Source organism: Polistes dominula, unplaced genomic scaffold, assembly GCF_049000335.1.
Source record: "Polistes dominula isolate Pdom_NZ unplaced genomic scaffold, Pdom_raw_medaka contig_84, whole genome shotgun sequence".
NCBI lineage: Eukaryota > Metazoa > Arthropoda > Insecta > Hymenoptera > Vespidae > Polistes > Polistes dominula.
In genome coordinates, this window is record NW_028300944.1 from 727141 (window position 1) to 749483 (window position 22343).

A 22343-nucleotide genomic window follows, 5' to 3' on the forward strand; every position below is an offset into this window, starting at 1 on the left:
AAGTGTATTACGATTGGACGATTAAATTCTTATTCTACGATTATGATTCGCTGAGAAGAATCGAATTGTCCAATCAGTGTAGACTTATGTGATTAAAATGAAAATTGAATATATTGATAATGTTTTTGTTAACAATAATAATTAATATATTTATTTAACTATTAAGTTAATCATATTTATTTGAGATATATCAAAGATTATTATATTTTATTTTAATAAGATAAAAAAATAGTGGAATTTGATTTGACTCCCATAGTACAGGAAGCTATTTTTTTTGTCTAGCTCATGTCTCTCATCCGGAACACGCGATCAAGGGGCTTGGTAAAAACCGTTACGCCTTTGTACAACTTGTACTTTTGACCGTAAATGCAAAATAATTTTGTGAATTATTAATAAAAAAAGTGTTTATGATATACGTTTGAAACAAATATAAAGTGAAAAAATGGCGCGATATGGGCAAAGACCCGAAAATGCTCTGAAAAGGGCAAACGGTATGTAACTCTTTTTATCATGGAAAGACATGACATGGCTGATAACTTTATTTAACCTGCACAAAAAATTTAACTTTTACTTTATTTTTTATCAATACATTTTTTTCCCTCCTAATATTTAACATTCAATATTTTTATTATTTTAATTAAAATTATTGTAAATTATTCAATGTGTTTTTAATTTCAATTAATATGTTAACGTTCTGTACTGTCTTCAACATATGCAACGTGACTTTTGATAGAAGAACATTTACAAAATTATTATACATTTTTTCTAACCTTATTTTTTTTTTTATCCAAATGACACTTTGATAACATGAAATGAATTAATTGACATTTTTGTGTTTCTATATATTGGAATTCAAATGGCAGACATTTCAATTGAAAGCATGCTTTAATTCTTTATGTCAGAATTGATTGTTCATCATATATATATATATATATACTTAATTATTTATTAAATACTTTGTTCATTTTATTGTATTTGTGCCAAATTCTATGTGTATACATATACACATGTATATGTTGTATATGTGTCATGAGACATCAAATGTTACACACACATTCATATAGGTGTATATATATATGTATACATGTATTACTAATACATAGAATGCATAATAAAAATATTCTATAGTATTAATCATACAATGCTTTATATTTATATAATCTGTGTTATGTAATGAACAAAATTTATACTTAATTGTTTCTATATATTTAATTTAATAATTAAAAGGATGTTATTTTAATCTAATTGGCAAGAATAATGAATTTCATTTGATTTTGTATTTTTAAACAGAATTCATAGAGGTTGGCAAATCGGCCAGAGCTTTGGACACTTTGCAAGAAGTCTTCCGAAATAAAAAATGGACGTACAATTGGTCAGAATCCGTACTGGAACCAATAATGTTCAAGTACTTAGACCTATGCGTAGAATTAAAGAAATCGCATATTGCGAAAGAAGGGCTTTTCCAGTACCGTAACATGTTTCAATCGGTTAACGTTGGAAGTTTAGAAAATGTCATTCGTGGTTATTTACGTATGGCAGAAGAGAAAACTAATGCTGCAAGAAAACAAAGTCAACAAGCGGTCATTGATATCGACGATTTGGATAATCTTGCAACACCTGAGAGTATTTTACTTTCAGCGGTTAGTGGTGAGGATGCACAGGATAGAAGCGACCGAACAATTCTTACCCCTTGGGTGAAATTTTTATGGGAATCGTACTGCCAATGTTTAGAATTGTTGAGAACTAATGCACACGTAGAAAGTTTGTATCACGATATAGCACGTATGGCCTTCCAATTTTGTCTGGAATATACTCGTAAGACTGAATTTCGAAAGTTATGCGAAAAATTGCGAAAACATTTAGAGGAAATATGTAAACTTCCTCAATTAGTTTCTAATGTATCCATGAACAAAGCTGAAACTCAACAATTGAATTTGGAAACGCGATTGAATCAATTAGATTCAGCTATTCAAATGGAACTTTGGCAAGAAGCATTCAAATCGTCAGAGGATGTTCACGGTATGATGAATCTATCCAAGAAATCACCAGTTCCTAAAACAATGGCTAATTATTATCAAAAATTAGCTATGGTATTTTGGAAGGCTGGTAATTATCTGTTCCATGCAGCAGCACTCTTTAAACTATTACAGTTGTCACGTGATATGAAAAAGAATATGTCGTCAGAGGAACAACAACGAATGGCTAATCGAGTATTGTTGGCAACTTTGTCAATACCATTGCCATCGGCCCATCCTGAATTTGATCGTTTTATCGAAACGGATAAAAGTCCTTTGGAGAAAGCACAAAAGCTCGCAACACTTTTAGGATTGACACAACCACCAACGCGAGTTTCCTTATTGAAAGACATTGTCCGATTGAATATCGTCAATTTAGCCTCAAGCCAACTACAGGAATTATATTCATGGCTAGAAGTTGAATTTCATCCTTTGGAACTTTGTAGCAGAGTAGATTCAGTCATTCAAACGTTGCAAGCTGATGAGAATAGTCCTTTGACGCAATATATTCCTGCTTTACAGGATGTTACACTTGTACGTTTAGTTCATCAAATATCTCAGGTTTATCAGACTATACAATTCGATAGATTGCTGGAACTTGCCAAGTTTGCAACTAACTTCCATTTGGAAAGACTTCTGGTCGATTGCGTTCGTTACAACGATATGCAGATAAGAATTGATCATGGGAAACAATGCGTACACTTTGGGGTTGATCTTTCTGAAGCACAAAGAGAGGACCATCCTGATGGTCCAGTTTTACAAGCAATGCCATCAGAACAGATTCGTTGTCAATTGGTCAACATGGCAACTGTTCTTCATCGCGCAATCAATGTGATCAATCCTAACAAGAAAAAGTTCGAACGCGAGAAGCTTCGCGGTGCTATGGTTAATCATTATCACGAAACCAAGATGAAGGAACATCAAAGGATTTTAGGTAGACACAAGATCATAGAGGAAAGAAAGGAATACATCGAGCATATAAACACGGTACGTGAAGAAGAAGAAATGAGACGTCAAGAGGAATTACAACGTCAGCAAATATTAGCTGAACAAAAGAGACTCGAACAAGAACGCGAGGAACGTGAACGTAAACGTCAACAAAGTGAGATTCAACAAATAAAGGATCGACATCTCAAAGAGAAAATGCAACAGATTTCGCAGACGAGTCATGGTCAAAAGGTATTGAAGAAACTCGACGAAGATGAGATTAAAAAGCTTGACGCCGAGCAGATAGCAGCACGTGAAGCTGAAGAATTGCAGAAGGAACGTAGAGAGATGCAACAAAAGTTGAAATCTCAAGAGAAAAAGATCGATTATTTGGAACGTGCTAAACGTCTTGAAGAGATACCATTGTTGGAGAAAGCAGTGGAAGATAAAATGGAATTGGCAAAGAAACGTTGGGAACAACAGGAAGCTGAACGTATTGCAGCAGCCATTGAAGAAAGACAACAAGCTGTAGCAACCAGGGAACGCATGGCAAGAATGAAAGAAGATCATGACACCTTCTTAGCTAAGATTTTAGCTGAACGTAAGAGTCATTACATGGAGAAATTAAAAGAATTTGAAAAGATGTTGAACGAGGAACGTGCCAAGAGATTGCTCAAACGTAAAATGGAACGTAAAGCTGAACGTAAGATGAAATGGGAGAAGGAACGTGCTGAGGCTGCTGAAAGAAGACGCCTCGAGGAATTGCGTATCAAACAAGAAGAAGAAAAGAAACGTTTGGAAGAAGAGAAAGCTAAGAGGGAAGAAGAGGAACGTAAGAAACGTGCTGAGGAAGAAGCAAGGAAAGCTGAACGTATGGCTAAAATTGAAAAACAATCAGAAATTGCTAGAGCTCGGGAAGCTTCAATTGAACGTCGTATGGAGGAACAGAAACAAAAGGAACAAAAAGATTTATTATCCAAACGAAGACCTGATGATCGTTATCGTCCTCCAGCTAGAGACAGTTTCAGTAGGCCAGGTAATTGTTTCTTTTTCTTTATATATACAAAATCGTACAATTTGATTAATCCTATAACATTTTTTTTCTTTTTATTGTTATTGTAGCTGGCGAAATTTCAAACTGGCGTTCTTCTGCTCAAGTTGAAAGAAACGACGATTCCAGATTAAGAAACTGGGATTCGGACAAATGGAGGAAAGAAAGGAGGAAAGATGATTTTGATAGAGATATGAGCGACAGGGATAGATTAGATAAAGGACCTGAGAAAGGTGGTTTCCGAGATCGTGGAATGGTAAGATAAATATATTGTGTTGTAATGGTGGTTTATAATTGTTAGATAATTATGTTATTTTATTGCTGTAACATTGTCAATTAACATCACTACTATTGTTATTTTAGTCACGAGTTATTCTTAGTAATACCGAAAGTGCACGACCTCGTCGTACCTACCGGCAAAACGATACAAGTCGTAGTAATGATATGATGGATTGGCGTAGCAGGGATTCCACGGCTCAAGATCCTCAAGATCCACCACCAAGACGTCAAGATGATAAGTAAGCATTGTTACAACAACACAAAGTATATATTTCACAATTTTTTTTCTTTTTTATTTTTTATCATTTAAGCAAGATTTTATATAGAATTTTTGTTATAATTGTTTTAACCCTTTGCACTTGAGGCCTCTTTCACTTGCACTAACCAACAACTCGAAAGGGAAGTACATTTTACATGTACTTTAAAGACATTTATAAACAAACAAACGTATACAAATAATCAAATTTTACTAATTTATTTATTTTTAATATCAAAATCAACCAAATTTGAGAAATATTATACTCTGTTATTAATCTTTGTTATGATATTTCGTAAAACAATACTCAAAATGCATCCTAGGTGTTTATCCAGGTGTATTACGATCAGAGTAAACCTTAAAGTCCCTTTTCAACCATTTAAGTATTATCTTGAAGTATATTTTACAATAAATATTTTATCAAACATCTTAAATAAGCAAATAGACTAACAAAAGACTTGAAATCAGCTGCTGGGCGCCGTATCAGCGCCGCTCGAGTTGACATTTAAATCTGCCGGGCACTGATTCGGCGCCTTTCGAGTTCAAAGGGTTAATATTTTATTTCTTTTCTTTTTTATTCATATGAATACCTTAAGGGAAAAACAAAATGTAATCAAAGGAACTCCTAATCGTATATAAAATTTTGCAGTAAAGTTCATTATGTGAATTAATGAATATTCATGAAATTGTGTAATGAATAATTGTTCATCATTTATAATTAGATTATAAGTCTACGGTAAATTTAGTTTAGTTTCATATATTGAATAAATTAAGATCAATGTCCGCTTATCGACCATCTCGGTTTCTTTTTTTTTTTTTTTTTTTTTAAATTTATTTCTCACATTAATGTAAATGTATGAATAATGAAATGTATTCGTTGAGTACAGTAAGTTAAGTACAGTAAAATAACGTTTTACTGTAATAGTGGAAAGTTAATATACTAATACTCTAATTAATAGTATATTATACTCTCCCTCTCTCTCTCTCTCTCTCTCTCTCTCTCTCTCTCTCTCTCTCTCTCTCTCTCTCTCTCTCTCTCTCTCTCTCTCTCTCTCTCTCTCTCTCTATTAATAATTTATATTAATTAAATATAATTTAGTATATATAATAATGTACTATAGTTTATTAATTGTTTAATTAACTAATTAAATATAATTTAGTATATATAATCATATACTACTGTATAATATATATAGACTAAGTTATAGTTATACTTATATTATATATAGTTATACGTATATTATATTATATAGTATATTATATTTATATTATATTAATATACTATAGTATAGTACAATATTTACAGTATAATACAAACTCTATTGTATAGTATTGAATTATACAGTAGTATATTAAATATATATATATATATATATATATATAGTATAGTATAGTATACTATAATATAGTACAATATCTACAGTATAATACAAACTGTATTGTATAATATTGAATTATACAGTAGTATATTAAATATATATATATAGTATATTATATTTATATTATATTAATATACTATAGTATAGTACAATATTTACAGTATAATACAAACTGTATTGTATGGTATTGAATTATACAGTAGTATATTAAATATATATACTAAAATGATTAATAAAATGCATTATCAGAGATAAAAATCAGAAAATGAAACATTTTGATATAAAATAATTGATTGATTCCGAGATGGTCGATTAAAATGGGGCGGGTTTTCTATAATAATTCAAAATGGCGAAATGACATTTCAAAAAAAATGCTTTCAATTAGTAGACAAGAGGAAAGAAAGCGGCTTCCAGACGACGATGATTGGACAAAAGTAGACCGGCGGAGTTGAAGATAAACTGAGGTTATGATGATAATGATAATGATGATGATAATGATGATAATGATGATGATGATAATGATAACATTGACAGCGATTATCCATAAAACTAAGACATCAACACATACACATAGATTTTTGATACGATACGAAGCTCATATTATGTTTGAATATTACTGTATTGTTATTTTTTTTTCTTTTTTTATATTTAATTTCTTTCACAAAAATCATCTTTATCTCTCAATCTATTTCTTCATTTTATCCAAATCTAACCTATTTTCTTTAATTTTTTTTTTTTTTTTTTTTCAATCTACACAACAATTTTTTATTTCATTTCAAATAGAAATCAAAGAACAACAACACGTTTGTTTTGAAATCTCACTTAATACAGTGGATTGTATTTTTTACAAATGTTTTTTTTTTTTTATGTAGAATTATATTTATTGTATATTATTATTGGAATTTTGAAAAGAAAACTGAAGAAAAAAAAAAAAAGAAAAATAACTAGCTTCGTATCGCAACGAGACACAAATAATATTTTATTAGAATTGATGTGCAGAAATACAAAAAAAAAAAAAAAAGAAAAGAATTTTGATCTTGCAGAGAGAATTTTTTCATCAAGAACATTTAACAAATCTTATAAGAATTCAATCATAATCATGTTACGAATATACACAACACATAAAAGAAAAAAAATAGAATGAAAGAGACAACTAAAAAAAAATCGAAAAAAAGAAAACGATGAATAAGATCTGCAAGTATTTTTTTTTTTTTTTTTTTTTTTTTAACAAAAAAAAAGTCAACGTGAAATATAAAAAATGTTTTTAATCAAATTCGCAAATTTTTCTATCGTCAACCAAAAAAAAAAGAAATATATCTCTCAGTTTTGATTTGATACACGAAAATGAATAAATGAATGAATGAATGAATGAAGAAGAAAAAGATTTCAGACAAATCCATTTCTCTATCTTTCTTATTTATAATATTTTATAATAATAATAATAATAATGGGGAGGAGGGAAAAAAAAATAATTCATTTTATTGGGAATTAATTAATATCTCAAAAAAAAAAAAGAAAATGCACATCATACATACACACATACATACACTCGTACTATTATTAAAAAAAAAAAAAAAAAAAATACTTTCCTTAATTACTATTATCAACTATCTATAAATAAATATATATATATAATAATAATAATAATAATAATAATAATAATAATAATAATAAAATAATAATAAAGGAGAGAACTTTGAATAAAATGTTTATGTAACATAAGAAAAGAAAAGAAACAAAAAAAAAAAAAAAACAAAAAAAAAATCCAATAATTCAGACTACTAAGTTTTATTTTTTAGATTTAACACACTAAGTTTATCAAATTTTAATTATCTTTCTCTCTCTCTCTCTCTTTCTCTCTCTTGTAAGAGAGACTATATATATATATATGTTGTGCCGTTTATTATTAATAACGACATAATGAATCTTTTAAAAAAAAAAAAAAAAAAAAAAAAAAGGAAACCTCTTAAAAACATATAGGAAGAAGATGAAGCTGAAGAAGAAGCTGAAGATGAAGATGAAGATGAAGATGAAGATGAAGATGAAGATGAAGATGAAGATGAAGAAATAAGAGTCCTATGTAACACTTCTCTACAACTTTATTGTCGTATTTGTATTAACTAGAATGAAAAATGCAATAATTGTTACGCCTGAAAAAAAAGAGTATACTATAAAAAAAAAAAAAAATAATAAAAAAAACACTTAGAGGTATTGCATAATAAAATATATATATATATATATATATATATATATATATATATCGATAAAACGAAAGAAGTTTTATCTTCCTCGTGTGTCTATTTACAACATATGTGACGGCATCGTATTATTCTTTAAAGACAAGAACAAAAATATTTCAATAAAATAGTTGTGTGCTTTTGCTACTAGTACAATTGCAATTTATTAATAAAAAAAAAGGATTAAGATTATAGAAAAAAAAATATAACTGCGTCAGCCCAAATGATTTCAATTTTCTTTGATGATCAATCAAAACAAAATTATTCAATTATATTCAATTAGTTTACAATATAATTTTGTATTAAATTTGTTTTTTTTTTTTTTTTTTTAATATATAAACTATATTATATTCATTTATAAAAAAAAGGATCACATATTGAATTACATTAAAGCTATATATATATATATGTATAGATATATAGATACTAACATTCGTCATTAATCTTTTTTATTAACCGAATATTTACGGTTGTCAGCTTTTCCATATTGAAAGCAATTATAATTAAAATTATTGTAAGAGTATAATTAGATTACTGATAACAGTAAATTCGTCAATCAGGATTCAATGTTGATTAATAACATGTGTGTCTCGTATAAAAATCATCCCCTAAAGTACAAATCTTTTTTTCTTCTTTTTTTTTTAAATCTTTAACAAATAATTTTATTAAACAGGCAAGATTGGCTTTATTATGTGCCTCATAGAGAAATATAATTAAAAAATACAAACAAAAAAAAAGCATGATTCTTATTATTATTATACTTCGATTATAATAATCTCTTTAACGTGTGTGTTACACGTGGCAAGAAAAATACCACCCTAACTCTTAGGAACTTTTGCAATAAAATTTTGAAAATGCTTTTTAGATAATCTCTCCCCATTCTTGTTTTCATTTACCCTTTTAAACAAAAGATATTGAAATAATTCAGTATTCAATACTGAAAATGAAACCTGATTTTAATAGAGCATTATTGCTGCAGCAGTTTTTTCTTCCAATGCTGGAATTGGTTCCAAATTGTTGTCCTTTTCTCTTCCAGAACCCCAACCAACTAATGCGATACTAATAAGATGCACAACAGCAGCACTTGCAACGAGCCTACAAAAGAAAAACAATATTATGCTTGCATTTTATTTTTAACTGTATAAATTGTAAACAAGATTTTTACCAGAATGAATAACCAAGTTCAGCGGAACCTTCGCTGGTCCACATATTGTCGATGTCTTCTTTTGGTAAGACATTGACGTACAACCTAGTGTAATATTGTGCTAACCATGTACCAACGCTTGTTATACACATTATCACTAAAAAAAAAAAAAAGTATAATTTAAGAAAATACAACGTTGTTCCACAAAGAATATTTACATGAATAATGTAAACTTTGTTAGAACTTACATGCTAAAATGTTTATAAAATAAACTCCAGGTACAGAGAGAGCTTTAGCTCTTGGTGAGGTTGCCGTATTTAGCACAGCTAAAAGTGCGGCAAAGGCAGCAGTTATCAATGCAGCTGAAGTTGCTACTAAAGTTCCCATCCAGAGTCCCCAGGACATCACTGTTGGATCTTGCCTTAACATTTGAGGTACTGCAATATTAAACATTAACATTGAATTATGTTGAAATTCAATTGAATAATAGGATTTCATTTTGTTTACCTGATACGTGATAAGTTCTCCAACCATAGGCAACATTCAATTCCTTTTTACCCTGTAATAAACCAAAATGGACTCTTCCTGCACTCTCTTGAGGATTCGGTGTCCTCCAGGGTCTTGCCTCAACCCAGTGTTGGGTAACTAATGCAGCACAGACCAATCCACCACCGAGTAATGAAAGAAAGAATGTTGCAAATATGGTGCCCCTTCGAAACATCGACGTCATTCTTGGATGTCGCGGTGTCTGGCCAGGTTTATAAAAATGCGGAAATCCTATAAAACATCAAAACTGTAAATAGACAACTGTTTTGTTTTTTGCCCACCCCCCCCCTCCTTCTGTTTTACTTAGAAGAAAGTTTATACAGATTGAAAACTGAAAGTTGCATATCTTTAAGGAGAGAAAATACCAACATTTTTCTTAGTTTATATATGTATGTGCATTTTCAATTAAAAGTGTGAACATATAACCGAATACCACACTTGTCCTGACGATAGTCAACTATTTAAATGATCCTACTGAAACTATGTCGCCGCTTTCGCAACAATTATCCGGTCTGTTAGAAAAAGTTGACAGTGTGAAAGCGCTTTGAAAGTGAAATGACAATCGTTGCTTCTTTACACTCCCTCCTCTCTTTTACAGAGTGGCCGGTAACCGAGTAACAAATGAACGGTGATTAAATTTCATCAAGTTCCTAACACAATCCTAAAGTTCAACAAACTCGCTAAAGTACACTTTTCCATATATGGATCAATTTAAGAATAACTTCTTGATAATTACAATCCTTTATCATCCATAATTCATGTGGGATCGAGTACTTTTCTTTTTTAATTGAGGACACTTTAATAATGTCCAAAATAAAAGAAAAAAACCCTAGACTAGATTCTAATCGATTAAAGAATAAAATAAATGCACACCTTGGTCCTGGCCCTCGGCAAAATGAACTTGGTTGAGACTCTTCGAAAATTCACCCTGTTTAACCTTTTGCGAGAAGTCTACGTTGGGAAGTTTTTTTGAAAATTTAACACGATAATTGGACCTGTTGTCCGATCTAAGAAGAGATGAATTCTGTCTCGGTCTTTTCGCGAACGTATACGGTATAGTGTACGGCTGAGCGACATAAAAATAAATTGGTCGATAATCTTCGTGAATCTGTTGTTGTTGTTGTTGATATTGATGTTGTTGCAACTGTTGCTGTTGTTGTTGTTGTTGTTGGTGGTGCACAAAACCACCGTAAGTGGTGGTTGAAGAACAATTGTTGTTATACAAGCTCGTTACCGTACGACCGTTACTGTATGAGCTCGCGTATTGAATACCTCCGTAATGGTTCGCCGTTTTTCGATTATTCCCTTCCACGATTTCAAAAAATAATCGGCACTTTCTAGGTGCCTTACACTCGTTCGTACCACACGAATATTTTTTTTTTTTTGGTTTTAATTAATATTTTCTTCAAATGAGAATATTGTTTTGATATATAAATATATATATATATCACGAAGATGTTGTTAATACACTCGTTGATATTTCTGATACCAAACGATACAACTTCCGGACACTTTGAAGTCCACCTCGATAACGCACTCTTTCCTGTCTCCTAAACTGTTTCGTCCTTTCAACTGCTGCAACAAATAAAAATAAATTCTACAAAGTATTACAAAGTTAATGAACTAGTGTTTTTTTTTTTTGAATAAACAAAGGTACGGATAATAAACATATTTAATAACAGAGTTAAACAATGTCTAATTGCAAGGAAAGTAGTCGTCTAACTGAACGAAGGCTTGGGAGGATAATAACACAACAAAAATACTTATATATATATATATAACAAAATAAACCAAAACAAAAAGAACTATGTGTGTCAAATGGTCGGACATTTCTTCGGTTAGTAGAGCGAAGGTGATCTCTCGTTTGAGAAGTTAACGTAATATGAGACGTTGGGACGTTTGTTGATGATGATATTTTAGATTTTATTTTCTACTCTCTTTCTCTTTCTCTCTCTCTCTCTTTTTTATATATATATACTTGTACATTGACTCGCCGTTACAACCGGTTAGCTCCTGTGTTGTATCCTTCTTGCGAAGAGTGCGTGGCACGCGTGACGCAATTCTTCCTCGAGTACACACACACATACATAAAAACATGTATACCTAGAATATATTGAACACTAGCTTCAAGATACCGTATCATGATACAGTGAATGTATATACATGGTACATATGTGTGTGAGAGAAAGAGATAGATGCATCGTGTGGTCCATCGAGTTTCACAAAACTAGGACACGCGATTCTCTTCCCTGTCGTCAACAGAAAGGTATTTACCTCGTCGACTTCCTCGGGGACAAGCAAATACTTCTCAACTTCTATATGCACTGTTCGAAAACAAACATGTGTTTTTAATGGAAAAGAACTAAACTAAATAAAAAAAAAAGTGAAAAAGAGATAAAACTGAAAGAATATGTTGGGGGAAAAAAAAATCACCGTTAGAATCACATTTCGTACTTTTACTTTGTAAATCTTTCGTTTGAAAATAAAAAATAAAAATAATCAAATGTATCTTTAACCGTTTGTTACTTTAGCGGGTAGAAAAAAAAAAAAAAAGAGAAAGAGAGTGGATATATGAAAAGAGAGATAGAAAATATTTGAAAAATGATTCGAACCCGCCATTCGATCGTCTTTTATTTCTACATCTCTTTAGCCACATCGAGTATCAAATTTCTAAAGAAAAAAATAATAAAAATAATAATAAAAATTCTCCCTTCCTTTTTATATCTCGCCTGACTTTACTTTCTTTTTTATTAAATTATTATTATTATTATTATTTGTTTTTTTTTTAATTGTTAACTTGAATCTCTTCCAGTAGAATAATATACATTAAGAAAATTATTATTTTTTTTTTTTAATTGTTAACTTGACTCTCTTTAGTAGAATAATATAATATATTAAGGAAATTTTTTTTTCTAAATAATTAATAATATATTCTACTTACACGTATCGTCGTAAGTTCGCATTGCAATTGAAAAGAATTTGATTTTTTCGCAAGAGGAAATTCCAATGGTGATCCTCATCGAATCAATATGGCATCCTTGTTGTGTTGAACAGGATGGTTCCTTCCACTCTAATATAAATTATATACAAAATTATTCAAAATATTACCCATTATTTTTAATCTCTAATCATTTAAAAAAAAAACAACAACAACAAAAAATGTATCAAACATCTAATTTGATTTGTTATCATTACAACAATTATACGTTATAAATAATATAATGAATTATTTGTTATATAGAAATTGTGTAATAACATTAAATATTATTATTTTAGACAAATATCGTGAGAACACGAAATAATATTACAAAGCAAAGGAAGCAGCCACGTGTTTTAATGGAAGGAATAAAGAAAGAAAGGAAGAAATAAATATGATTATTAGAGTCCAGAGAAGGATAATGGTATAATTATGATAGAAAGAGAGAGAGAGAGAGAGAGAGAGATATGAAGAAGAAATGAATAAAAAAGAATAAATTATATTGCCTGCATCGTTTTAGCATCGTTTTGCGTCTCGCTCCGTTTTTTTTTTCTTTCGCTATATATGCAACTTCACGACAATCTCTTTTCTTTTCTCTTTTTCTCTCTCTCTTTCTCTTTCTCTTTCTCTTCTTTGAATTAAGCTGCTGCCTGCTTGTTGCTAAAATAATCTTCGACGATCAAGCAAAAGGTATACGCGAATGATCTTTCTCTTTCTTCTATATTTGTCGAATAATTTTGTCTTATATTTAAATCACTAATTGATGAATTTGAATTAGGCCGGTTAAATGAACTTCAATTTTCAAAAACCAACGGCGTCTTCTTTTTTAATTCGAACGCGAAGAAGACGCGCATACGCGTACCAAAGTGTAGGTCGAGAACTGAATTTCCAAGTCCTGTTGCTCTTTCTCTTTATGCTCACCTGTGTCTAAGTACCTTCATCAGGTGCTACAGAGGGCACCACCTTACTTCAATGTTTCTTTTTTATTTCTTTCCTTTCCTTTCCTTTCTTTCTAACTGTTACAGCTGATTTTTTTTTCTTTTGTAACTTTGGACTTGTTTTTCTTTTATTTCTCTATTTCTATTCTTTCAATTCAAAGATAAGAAAAAAGAAAGAAAACTTTCCTTTTGACTTTTTATTGGGATTTATTTGCGTTACAGATATTATATTTGATACAAATTCTTTTCTTCTTTCTTTCAAAAAGATCTAGTTTTTTTTGTTTTTTTTTTGTTTTGTTAGATTTATATCTAATAAATTCGATAGATTTATTTCTTTTTAGTTTGTCTCAGGTGAAATACTTTTCAAAGCTTTTTTTTTTTTTTTTGTTCAGACCTTTTGGAAAAAAAAAAGGTACAAGAAAATATTTCAAATTCATTCTATCATCCATTTTGCAGATATTTCTTTTATTTCAATATTTGTATCATGAAAAAAAAAAAACACGAAAAAAAAAAACAAGTTTCAACAGAAAAATACAAAATGTATTAGAAGAAACAATTAATGTTTTTTATTTACTTTACCAGTCCATTTCTCTATTCGTTAACATTATAAGTTTTTAAATATCGTTCTTCAGCTTTACTGTCTTTTACAAATACCAAGAAAGATGGTGTTCCACAACGAACCAAAAATCTACGAAAATTGTATTAATACAATTTTATGAAAGAACAAATATTGCAAAAAAAAAAAAATACAATGTAATTTCAATTTTTATTTCAACTTACTGTTCATGTTTTAATATGTTTCCTAGTGTATCTGAAATGTTAACTTTATTCAAAGAAGTTACATCCTTTCCTTCAAAATATATGGATACATTATCAGGCTCATACAAATTATTAACATCCCATTCTGCCGGAGAAGAAAATAATTCTTCCAGTTGTTCTTTTATACTATAAAAAAAAACACATCATACAAATAGAACAGAAAAATATACAAACATTTCTATATATATATATTTAGATATCAAAACCTACGTAATATCTTCATGAAAATTTTGTACAAAATCAGTTTCTTGAAATTCAGGATACAAAAATATGACTGGCCATACAAGTTTGTTATTTCCATCAAGATGTACTTTGTTTTGCATCAATGCAGGTACCGTTGGTTCCAAATCTTGCAATCTAGGAATTTTATCATCATCCAGTAATTGTAATTTGATACCTTTATCCTTGATAACTGATAATAATTTTTCTTCTTCTCGAGCAAGTTTAATCTCCTTTGCTTTATCCTTTCTCGCTTTGTTCTCCATCTCGCTCTATTTTAAATAAAAGTAATAATTAATAATATCAACATTTGATTGTTTATTTAAATAGATATTATATATATATATATATATATATATATATATATATATATATATATATATATATATATATATATATATATATATATATATATATATATATATATATATATTATGCATTTTTGTAAATAGATTGTTCATAAACAATGATTTTACTCGTCCAAATAAAACGTTGGTTTTTAATTTCAGTATCTCTTTATTAGTCGGACACATTTCTAGGATGCTATCGCATAGTTCATCACACTGATCAAAATCTTTAATTTGTAAGCAACAATGCGCGGCTCTTTCCAAGGATTTAACATAATTTGATTGCAATTTTATCGCTTGTTTACTGTCATTTAAACTACACCTACAAAATATACTCAAATTATTCTATATTGTATTTTATTTGATGATGATGAAAGTAGTTCAAACGCTAAAGATATAACAATACCGGTAATTCTTAAGCATATAATGAGCTGCAGCTCTGTTATTGTAAAGTGCTGCCGATAATTTGGGATCGTTGCATTTGGTCCTGAGACCTAACGTATAACTTATAATAGACATACGATATTTCTTATGTTTGAAATGGAAGTTTCCGTCTTCTTTATAGCTCAGAGCTAATTCTGCAGAAAGTAAGATTAATTCATGTATATACAAATGTCTGAACAATTAACAATGTTAACTGTCAATTTGAATAAATGTTACAAACCTTCAGGTGTATTTTCCTCCTCTGAATATTTAAGTTGTTGCAAACCTTCCACAAGAGGATGCAATGGTTCATCGCTATCTGGTAATTTCTTCATGAAGAACGGATGACTGTCCAGATCCTTCAACATTGTTTCTTCTGTCCATCCTTCGGTGTAAGTTTTCTTTTCTAATGAATCAATAAATTCATTCAAGTCGTCATCTAATTTGGAAGCTAGTTTCAGACGTTCCTTGTGTTTTCTGATTTTTTCATTATCTACATCATCCTTGTCTAACATTTTGAATACTTGTTATGTTATGTTTTTTTAATGGTTATAGAAAATGATCTAAATGTTGCTGATAACAATGAGGTTATATTACTACGTAGAACAATAGAGAATTATTACGTTTACTACGTATAATAAAACAATACTTATTATACAAATTTACAAATATATGTATTTATAACATTTACTAAAACTATTATTCTCCTTACAACGGTTAACAAGAAATAACGATCACAAATAGATTTTTCCTTAATGTTACTTTCGTCAAATTTCATGAGATGTCACCACTCGTACATCCGGTATTCGTTTACTCTTCTGTGATATATTTTTTAATTTGTAATTGTTATAATAGAAATAAAATTAAAAATTATTGTAATAATAAGAAATAATACATCATATTTAAAACGAAATAATATTTATAAAACAATAAATTACAAAGTACATAGTTCGTCAAATGAACTAATAATGCAAATTTGATTTTTAATTTAACAATTGTATTATTAAATAATGTTTAAAAATTTCCAATAGATAAATATAGTATAAAATAGAAAAGATCATTAAACTTTTAATCGTAATATCCATGTAGTGAGGAATAATTGTAATTTTCAAACTAAAGTCAAACGAAAGATATAGAAACTAAAATAGACTAGAGTTTGAAAAAAGTGTGAGAGAAAATGATAGATAAATAAACAGATAGACAAAAAAATGGTGAGAGAGAGAATGAAAGAACAGGATAGCAAAAGTATAAGAGCAACGAGATATTATATTTAGGCGGCAGAAAAGAAAAGTTTCGGTTGCCGTCGGCTTTCCGAAATCGTAGTTCTCTTTGTCCAATGACTAGCGGTGCGGCGGCGAGATGGCGCTTGGGTGGGAGGCGCTCAACGATTGGTCGATTAGCCGACACTCGAAGTTGCTGCGAGAGTCCAGTCGCTCTCACGTTCTCGTAGCGGGCGCGTCGAGTACGTTCGTATATATTCGTTCGTAATAGTGCGACAGAGAAAGAGACAGAGAGTGAGTGAGAAAGAAAGAAATAGGGAGTTATACCGTGCTCTTTCCATCTCTCTTCATAGTGTGTGTGTGTGTGTGTGTATATGTTTCTCTCCCTCCCATTTGGTCTGTCGTTCGGTGCCGTCTGCGCTCTCGCTCCCACCCGGCCAACAGCAAGTAGGAAGCCAGGCAGCAGCCACCCTCTCTCGCTTTGTACCCTCGCAACGGTGGTAGCGACGACGATGTGAGAAACGTAATGGCCACCCGTGGGCCTAGGATAGAGAAAGAATAAAAGGACCTTCTTTTATTTCCTTTTTATCTTTGGATCCTTGCCGGTCTAGTCTTCTTTCATCAAAAGTATCCTGCTAAAAAGAGACATAGAATCGGTGCTACTAGAAAAAGAAAGAGACAGAGATAGACAGAAAGAAAGACAGAAAGAGAGAGAGAGAGAGAGAGAGAGATAGAAAAAAAGCAGAGCAGAACGTTCGGACGTTTATTCGTCTTATTCGTCGCGGTCTGTCGGTGAATAGTGCGCGAGTAAAAATAAAAAAAATAAATAAATAAAAAATAACAAGAAGAAGAAGAAGAAGAAAATAAGCACCGTTGTTGGTGCATCCTTAGTGTTACTTATGTGTGCCAGCCATTATCGAGCGTACTTCGCTCCAACGATCCTCAAGGTGTGGAAGACAGAATTGGATTATATTATTAAATCACTTTGGGTTATCCAAGCGTCATCGCAAATTCTACCCTCTTTACCAAGGATACATCAAAAAGTGACGTGAGTGAGTACTTTACTTATTTACTTTCTCCTCTTTATCTGTATTTATCTATCTATCTCTTTCTCTCTATTGCACTTAATATATCTTATCTCTCTCTTTCTCTTATATTACTCGCCGCGTGTTGTTCACGCGCGTGTGTGTGTATATATGTGTATGTTCCTCGAAAACGATCTTTTATTACACGAACGTCGGACGCACCCTCGCGATTAAAGTGCGTGCCACGCCAATTTTTATTATTATTATTATTATTATTATTATTATTATTATTGAACCGTCTATGACAACGATGATGACAACGATAACCGATCATGATTATTTTAATTGTAAAATCATTTCAAATTTATTTTCACATATTTTTATCACCATTATTTATTTGTTGTTTTAACAGCAGCATGTTAGGGATCTAAGGAAAGGTCCATTTATCCGTGTTCACACGTACATAGGATATGTTAGTAGTAATAGTAGTAGTAGTAGTAGTAGTAGTAGTAGTAGTAGTAGTAGTAGATTCGCATCGTTGGTAAATGAGAGAGTATGCGCGTTACGAGCCCCACGATCAATTTCGAAAGATATTCGGCAGAGTACCGCTTTTGTAGAAGATGTCGCGGTGATGTCTTCATACACATTTTTTTTCTTTTTTTTTCATTTTTTATTTTATAACAAACAACCAAAAAATGGCTTATTTTAGTACGGCCTTGACTATGTTTCTTTCTATCACGTGCCACCCAACCCCGTTGCTATCCTCTTTCTCTCTCTCTCTCTCTTTCTTTCTTTATATAATATACTATCTATCTTTCTGTCATTCTTTATTTTATTTCTTTCTTTATGTTAAGTTCGTCTGTCTCTGTCTCTCTCTTTTATCTTTAGATAGAAGGACCTTTGTTTCTTTCGCGTAAAAGCCTACAATAGTGGCACGAGGACGAATCTCCCTCTCATCCGTGGTATTACATTGCCCCACCCCCCTCTACCTCTCTTCTACCCCTCCCCTCCTCCTCCTCCTCCTCCTCTTCTTTCTTCTCCTTAACTCTTTCGAGAGCGCGCGAATAAATCCCATTTATATATCTCTCTCTCATTCTCTCTCTTTCTATTTTTTTCTCTTTTTCATTTATATATTTCTCTCTCTCTCTCTCTCTCTCTCTTTCTTTCTTTTTTTTTTTATCTTTCACACGATGCACTTTGAACGTTCTACCACTTTTTAATTCTCAACCTTCCGTGGGCGTATACACACCACCCGACTTGTTCAATAGGACACAAAATATCTTCATTTAGTTTCTCATTTCCTTCATATTATCCTCGATCCTAATTATTCTTTAATTGGAAACTAGGGAAAGAGGTGAGAGAGGAGGGGGAGGAAGTGAAACATTTTACAGATGTTAATCTAACAGGTGTTCTTTATCCTTACTTGTATTTTATTAGGTGGTTTATTGGAAAGTAGAGCGTACATTTTGTTTAGAATTAAACAAAAGTCATTAATTTTCATTTATTATTATTATTATTTATAATTTCTTATCTACAATGTGATGACAATTTGTATATTGCAGTTGAAATGTCTTATATCTAATGAAAAATTAAACACCGGTGTGTTTGTCAGAAAAAGATTGAATTTTTTGATAGACCTAACCTAATTTTTAGATTAGTTTTTATAATTATGAGTACAAATGTAGATTATTCTATTTGTTTTGCATTTATAAAAAATGTCTTATACCTAAAGACAAATTAAACACCGGTGTTAGAAACGGACAGAACTTTTCGGTAAACCTAACCTAACTTTTAGATTAATTTTCATAATTATAAGCACAAATAGAGATCATTCTATTCATTTTACATTTATAAAAAATGTCTTATACCTAAAGACAAATTAAACACCGGTGTTTAACAAAAACTGAACTTTCCGGTAAACCTAACCTAACTTTTAAACTATTTAGACTAGTTTTCATAATTATAAGCACAAATATAGATCATTCTATACGTCTCATTTATCTACTTTTTTTAAATAATATTTTTAAACATCTTTAGTGTCCAAATGTTCTTTTGAATACATATCTCAAAACAAGAGATGTAATAATCCTTAATGGTCCGGAAGTATTACATAAAACTTACATAGAAACTGTAAAAGATAACGGAACATAGATAACAAGCAGAAACAAATTCACCAAAATGACTAGTACATATAACAACAATAATCGCAGTATAATAAAATTCATAAATCAGTTCTTGCCGCCATATTTGCGGCATTGGGCCCAGTAAGTAAAGTACAGGTCTATTCAAGAGTTCAGAAAGTACTGTCCGTTTTTTTTTTTTTTTAGAATAAAACAAAAGTAATCAATTTTCATTTATTATCATTATTTATAACTTCTTACCCAAAACGTGATAACAATTTGTATATTGCACTTCAAATGTCTGATCCCTAAAGACAAATTGAACACCCGATGTTTGTCAGAAACGGACAGAACTTTCCGATAGGCCTAACCTAACTTTCAGACTTGAAATATGAATTTTCATAATTATGAGCACCAATGTAGATCATTCTATTCGTTCTGCATTAATTGCAATTGCATTTATAACAAATGTCTTATCCCAAAAGACGAAAAATTGAACACCCGGTGTTTGTCAAAAACCTGACAGAACTATTCTAGGTGTACACCTAATAAATATCTTCCATTTTTTTTTTTTAATCATTTGAAAGAAAATTTATAATTGTAGAATGTGTTACAACCTCGATCAATTCCTTTCTAAAACCTTTATTATCGATCGAGCACGAAGATAGTTTTGGTTCATCCTTTTCATTGTTCTCCTTTCCTCCCCTCTTCCTATTCTTCCCTTCCCTTATTTCTCTCTCTCTCTCTCTCTTTCTTTCTGTTCGTGTATCTGTCTGTCTACCTGTCTTCTTCTTTCTCTTTCAACTATCGTTACTTCTCTTTGTTGAAGAATTTATACGAAGATTGCTCGTCGATAGGTCGTTCGATTCTGTCGTTCCCTTTAGTTTCCACGACTCGCTTCGATATTCGATGTTTCTTCTTTTCTATTTCTCCCTTTTTTTTCTCTCTCTCTCTCTCTATTTCTTTCTCTCTTCCTTACATACGTATATATACACGTTACATACATATGTAATACATATATACATACATACATACATACATATATACATAGAGGTGGATTCATGCTTGATGGCAAGCTTTGTCTTTCCCTCTATTTCTTTCTCTCTCTCTCTCTCTCTTTCCTTTTCTTGTTCTATCTTTCTTTCTCTTTCTTTCTTTATCCTCACCTTTTTCTCCTCCGTTCCCATTACACGACGCTATCGACTCGTCGAGAAAAATAGTTTCGTGGAGCAAACTAAAATGGGGCTCTCTTTCTTTCTCCTCACAAGGTAAAAAGGTTTCGTACTATACTTTTTTTTCTCGTCTTCTTCTTCTTCCTCCTCCTCCACTTCTACCTCCTCATCCTCCTCCTCTTTTTCTTCTTCTTCTTCTTCTTCTACTTTGCGACGATACGTTTACACCTTTACTCTTCGACTTTGAGCACATTACTCTTTTCCTTTTTCCACCCTCCATTTTCTTTTTTTTTGTTACTTTTATTATTTCCATCTATCTATCTATCTCTCTTCTTTTTTACCTGTCCTACAAGCCATTTAAAGTATGTGAGTGTATGTGTATGTGTGTGTAGGTCCTTACTCATAACTTGAACTTCTCTATGTGCTTTTTATATCATTTTTTGTTTTTTTTAGTTTGTTCTATATATATTTTTTAAAAGAATGGCGCGAAATTCAAAAATTGTTATATATATATATATATATATATATATATATATAATTAGTTGTTATAAGTTAAATAATATATATAGTTGTATATATAGTATTATTGTTATATTATATATATATATATATATATATATAGTATTAGTTGTTATTATATATATAATATAGTATATATAGTTATAGTATATAGTATTATATATAATGTATATAATTTAGTATTTATATATATATATATAATGTAACAACTAAAATATATACTAAATATATACAACTATAATATATAATAACTTTTGAATTTCGCGCCTTTCTTTTGAATTACTTACTTAGTTGTACTACTTACTGCGCTAATTGAATTAACAATTAATCATTTAATAATTATCAATTAACGATCAATTAATAATTATTAATTAATAATTAAACTACGTGTGTTACAAATTTATTTTTCGAAAAGATTTATGCAAAATATCTTAAAAAATAATTAAACAAACTTTAAATTGACTTATTATAAAAATTATACGAAAAGAATTCTAATGCAACATATATATATATATATATATCTCCGACAAAAGTGAATTAAAAAAGTGAAGTTGAATTTTATTTTTGTCGATAGCAAAATGACTCACGTAGTTGTCGTTGGACGATAATGGAAATTTAAATTATTTAAATGGAAATTTAACGATAATAAATCATTAAAATAAAATGTTTTTCATCAGCAAAGACAAATTTCGATTTACTTTTCGATCCTCCTATATATATATATATATTT

The 22343-nt window shown here is 30.3% G+C and overlaps 4 protein-coding genes and 1 long non-coding RNA gene across 9 annotated transcripts in view; 3 read left to right on the forward strand and 2 right to left on the reverse strand.

Annotated features, from left to right (window-relative positions):
* Positions 1–276: 276 nt before the first annotated feature.
* Positions 277–7131, forward strand: eIF3a (eukaryotic translation initiation factor 3 subunit A). 2 transcript variants are annotated; one of them, XM_015332031.2, is made up of 5 exons: positions 277–491; positions 1291–3978; positions 4065–4249; positions 4357–4511; positions 6293–7131. In XM_015332031.2, the coding sequence occupies exons 1-5, from the start codon at positions 443–445 to the stop codon at positions 6357–6359; spliced, it is 3144 nt and encodes a 1047-aa protein (XP_015187517.1). In that variant the 5' UTR covers positions 277–442; the 3' UTR covers positions 6360–7131. The 2 variants fall into 2 exon arrangements, with proteins under 2 accessions (XP_015187517.1, XP_015187518.1); XM_015332032.2 differs by having other exon boundaries at positions 6296–7131.
* LOC149032769 (uncharacterized) lies at positions 4518–5117 on the forward strand. Its single transcript, XR_016176348.1, has 2 exons — positions 4518–4810; positions 4864–5117. It is a non-coding gene; the product is annotated as an uncharacterized LOC149032769 (long non-coding RNA).
* On the reverse strand, positions 6761–13726 carry LOC149032770 (uncharacterized). 3 transcript variants are annotated; one of them, XM_089171791.1, is made up of 7 exons: positions 13318–13726; positions 12776–12904; positions 10708–11406; positions 9796–10065; positions 9537–9725; positions 9310–9445; positions 6761–9239 (listed from the first exon to the last, which is right to left on the reverse strand). In XM_089171791.1, exons 4-7 carry the CDS (start codon positions 10016–10018, stop codon positions 9101–9103), a joined length of 687 nt encoding a protein of 228 aa, XP_089027917.1. In that variant the 5' UTR covers positions 10019–10065; positions 10708–11406; positions 12776–12904; positions 13318–13726; the 3' UTR covers positions 6761–9100. The 3 variants fall into 3 exon arrangements, with proteins under 3 accessions (XP_089027917.1, XP_089027915.1, XP_089027916.1); XM_089171789.1 differs by having other exon boundaries at positions 10708–11409; XM_089171790.1 differs by having other exon boundaries at positions 10708–11409; positions 13674–13716.
* A 566-nt stretch (positions 13727–14292) lies between these two features.
* Dpit47 (DNA polymerase interacting tpr containing protein of 47kD) lies at positions 14293–16330 on the reverse strand. The gene is made up of 6 exons (XM_089171788.1): positions 15799–16330; positions 15541–15712; positions 15264–15456; positions 14779–15059; positions 14530–14694; positions 14293–14437 (listed from the first exon to the last, which is right to left on the reverse strand). Exons 1-6 carry the CDS (start codon positions 16070–16072, stop codon positions 14341–14343), a joined length of 1182 nt encoding a protein of 393 aa, XP_089027914.1. The 5' UTR covers positions 16073–16330; the 3' UTR covers positions 14293–14340.
* Positions 16331–16639: 309 nt separating this feature from the next.
* The window catches only part of LOC107072248 (uncharacterized), a 41287-nt gene continuing 35583 nt past the window's right edge, over positions 16640–22343 (forward strand). Inside the window, exon 1 of one of the 2 annotated variants that reach the window (XM_015332026.2) lies at positions 16640–17829. The gene's annotated coding sequence lies outside the window, so the exon portion shown is untranslated. The remainder of the gene's footprint in view (positions 17830–22343) is intronic. The other variant, XM_015332027.2, reaches the window with a different exon arrangement.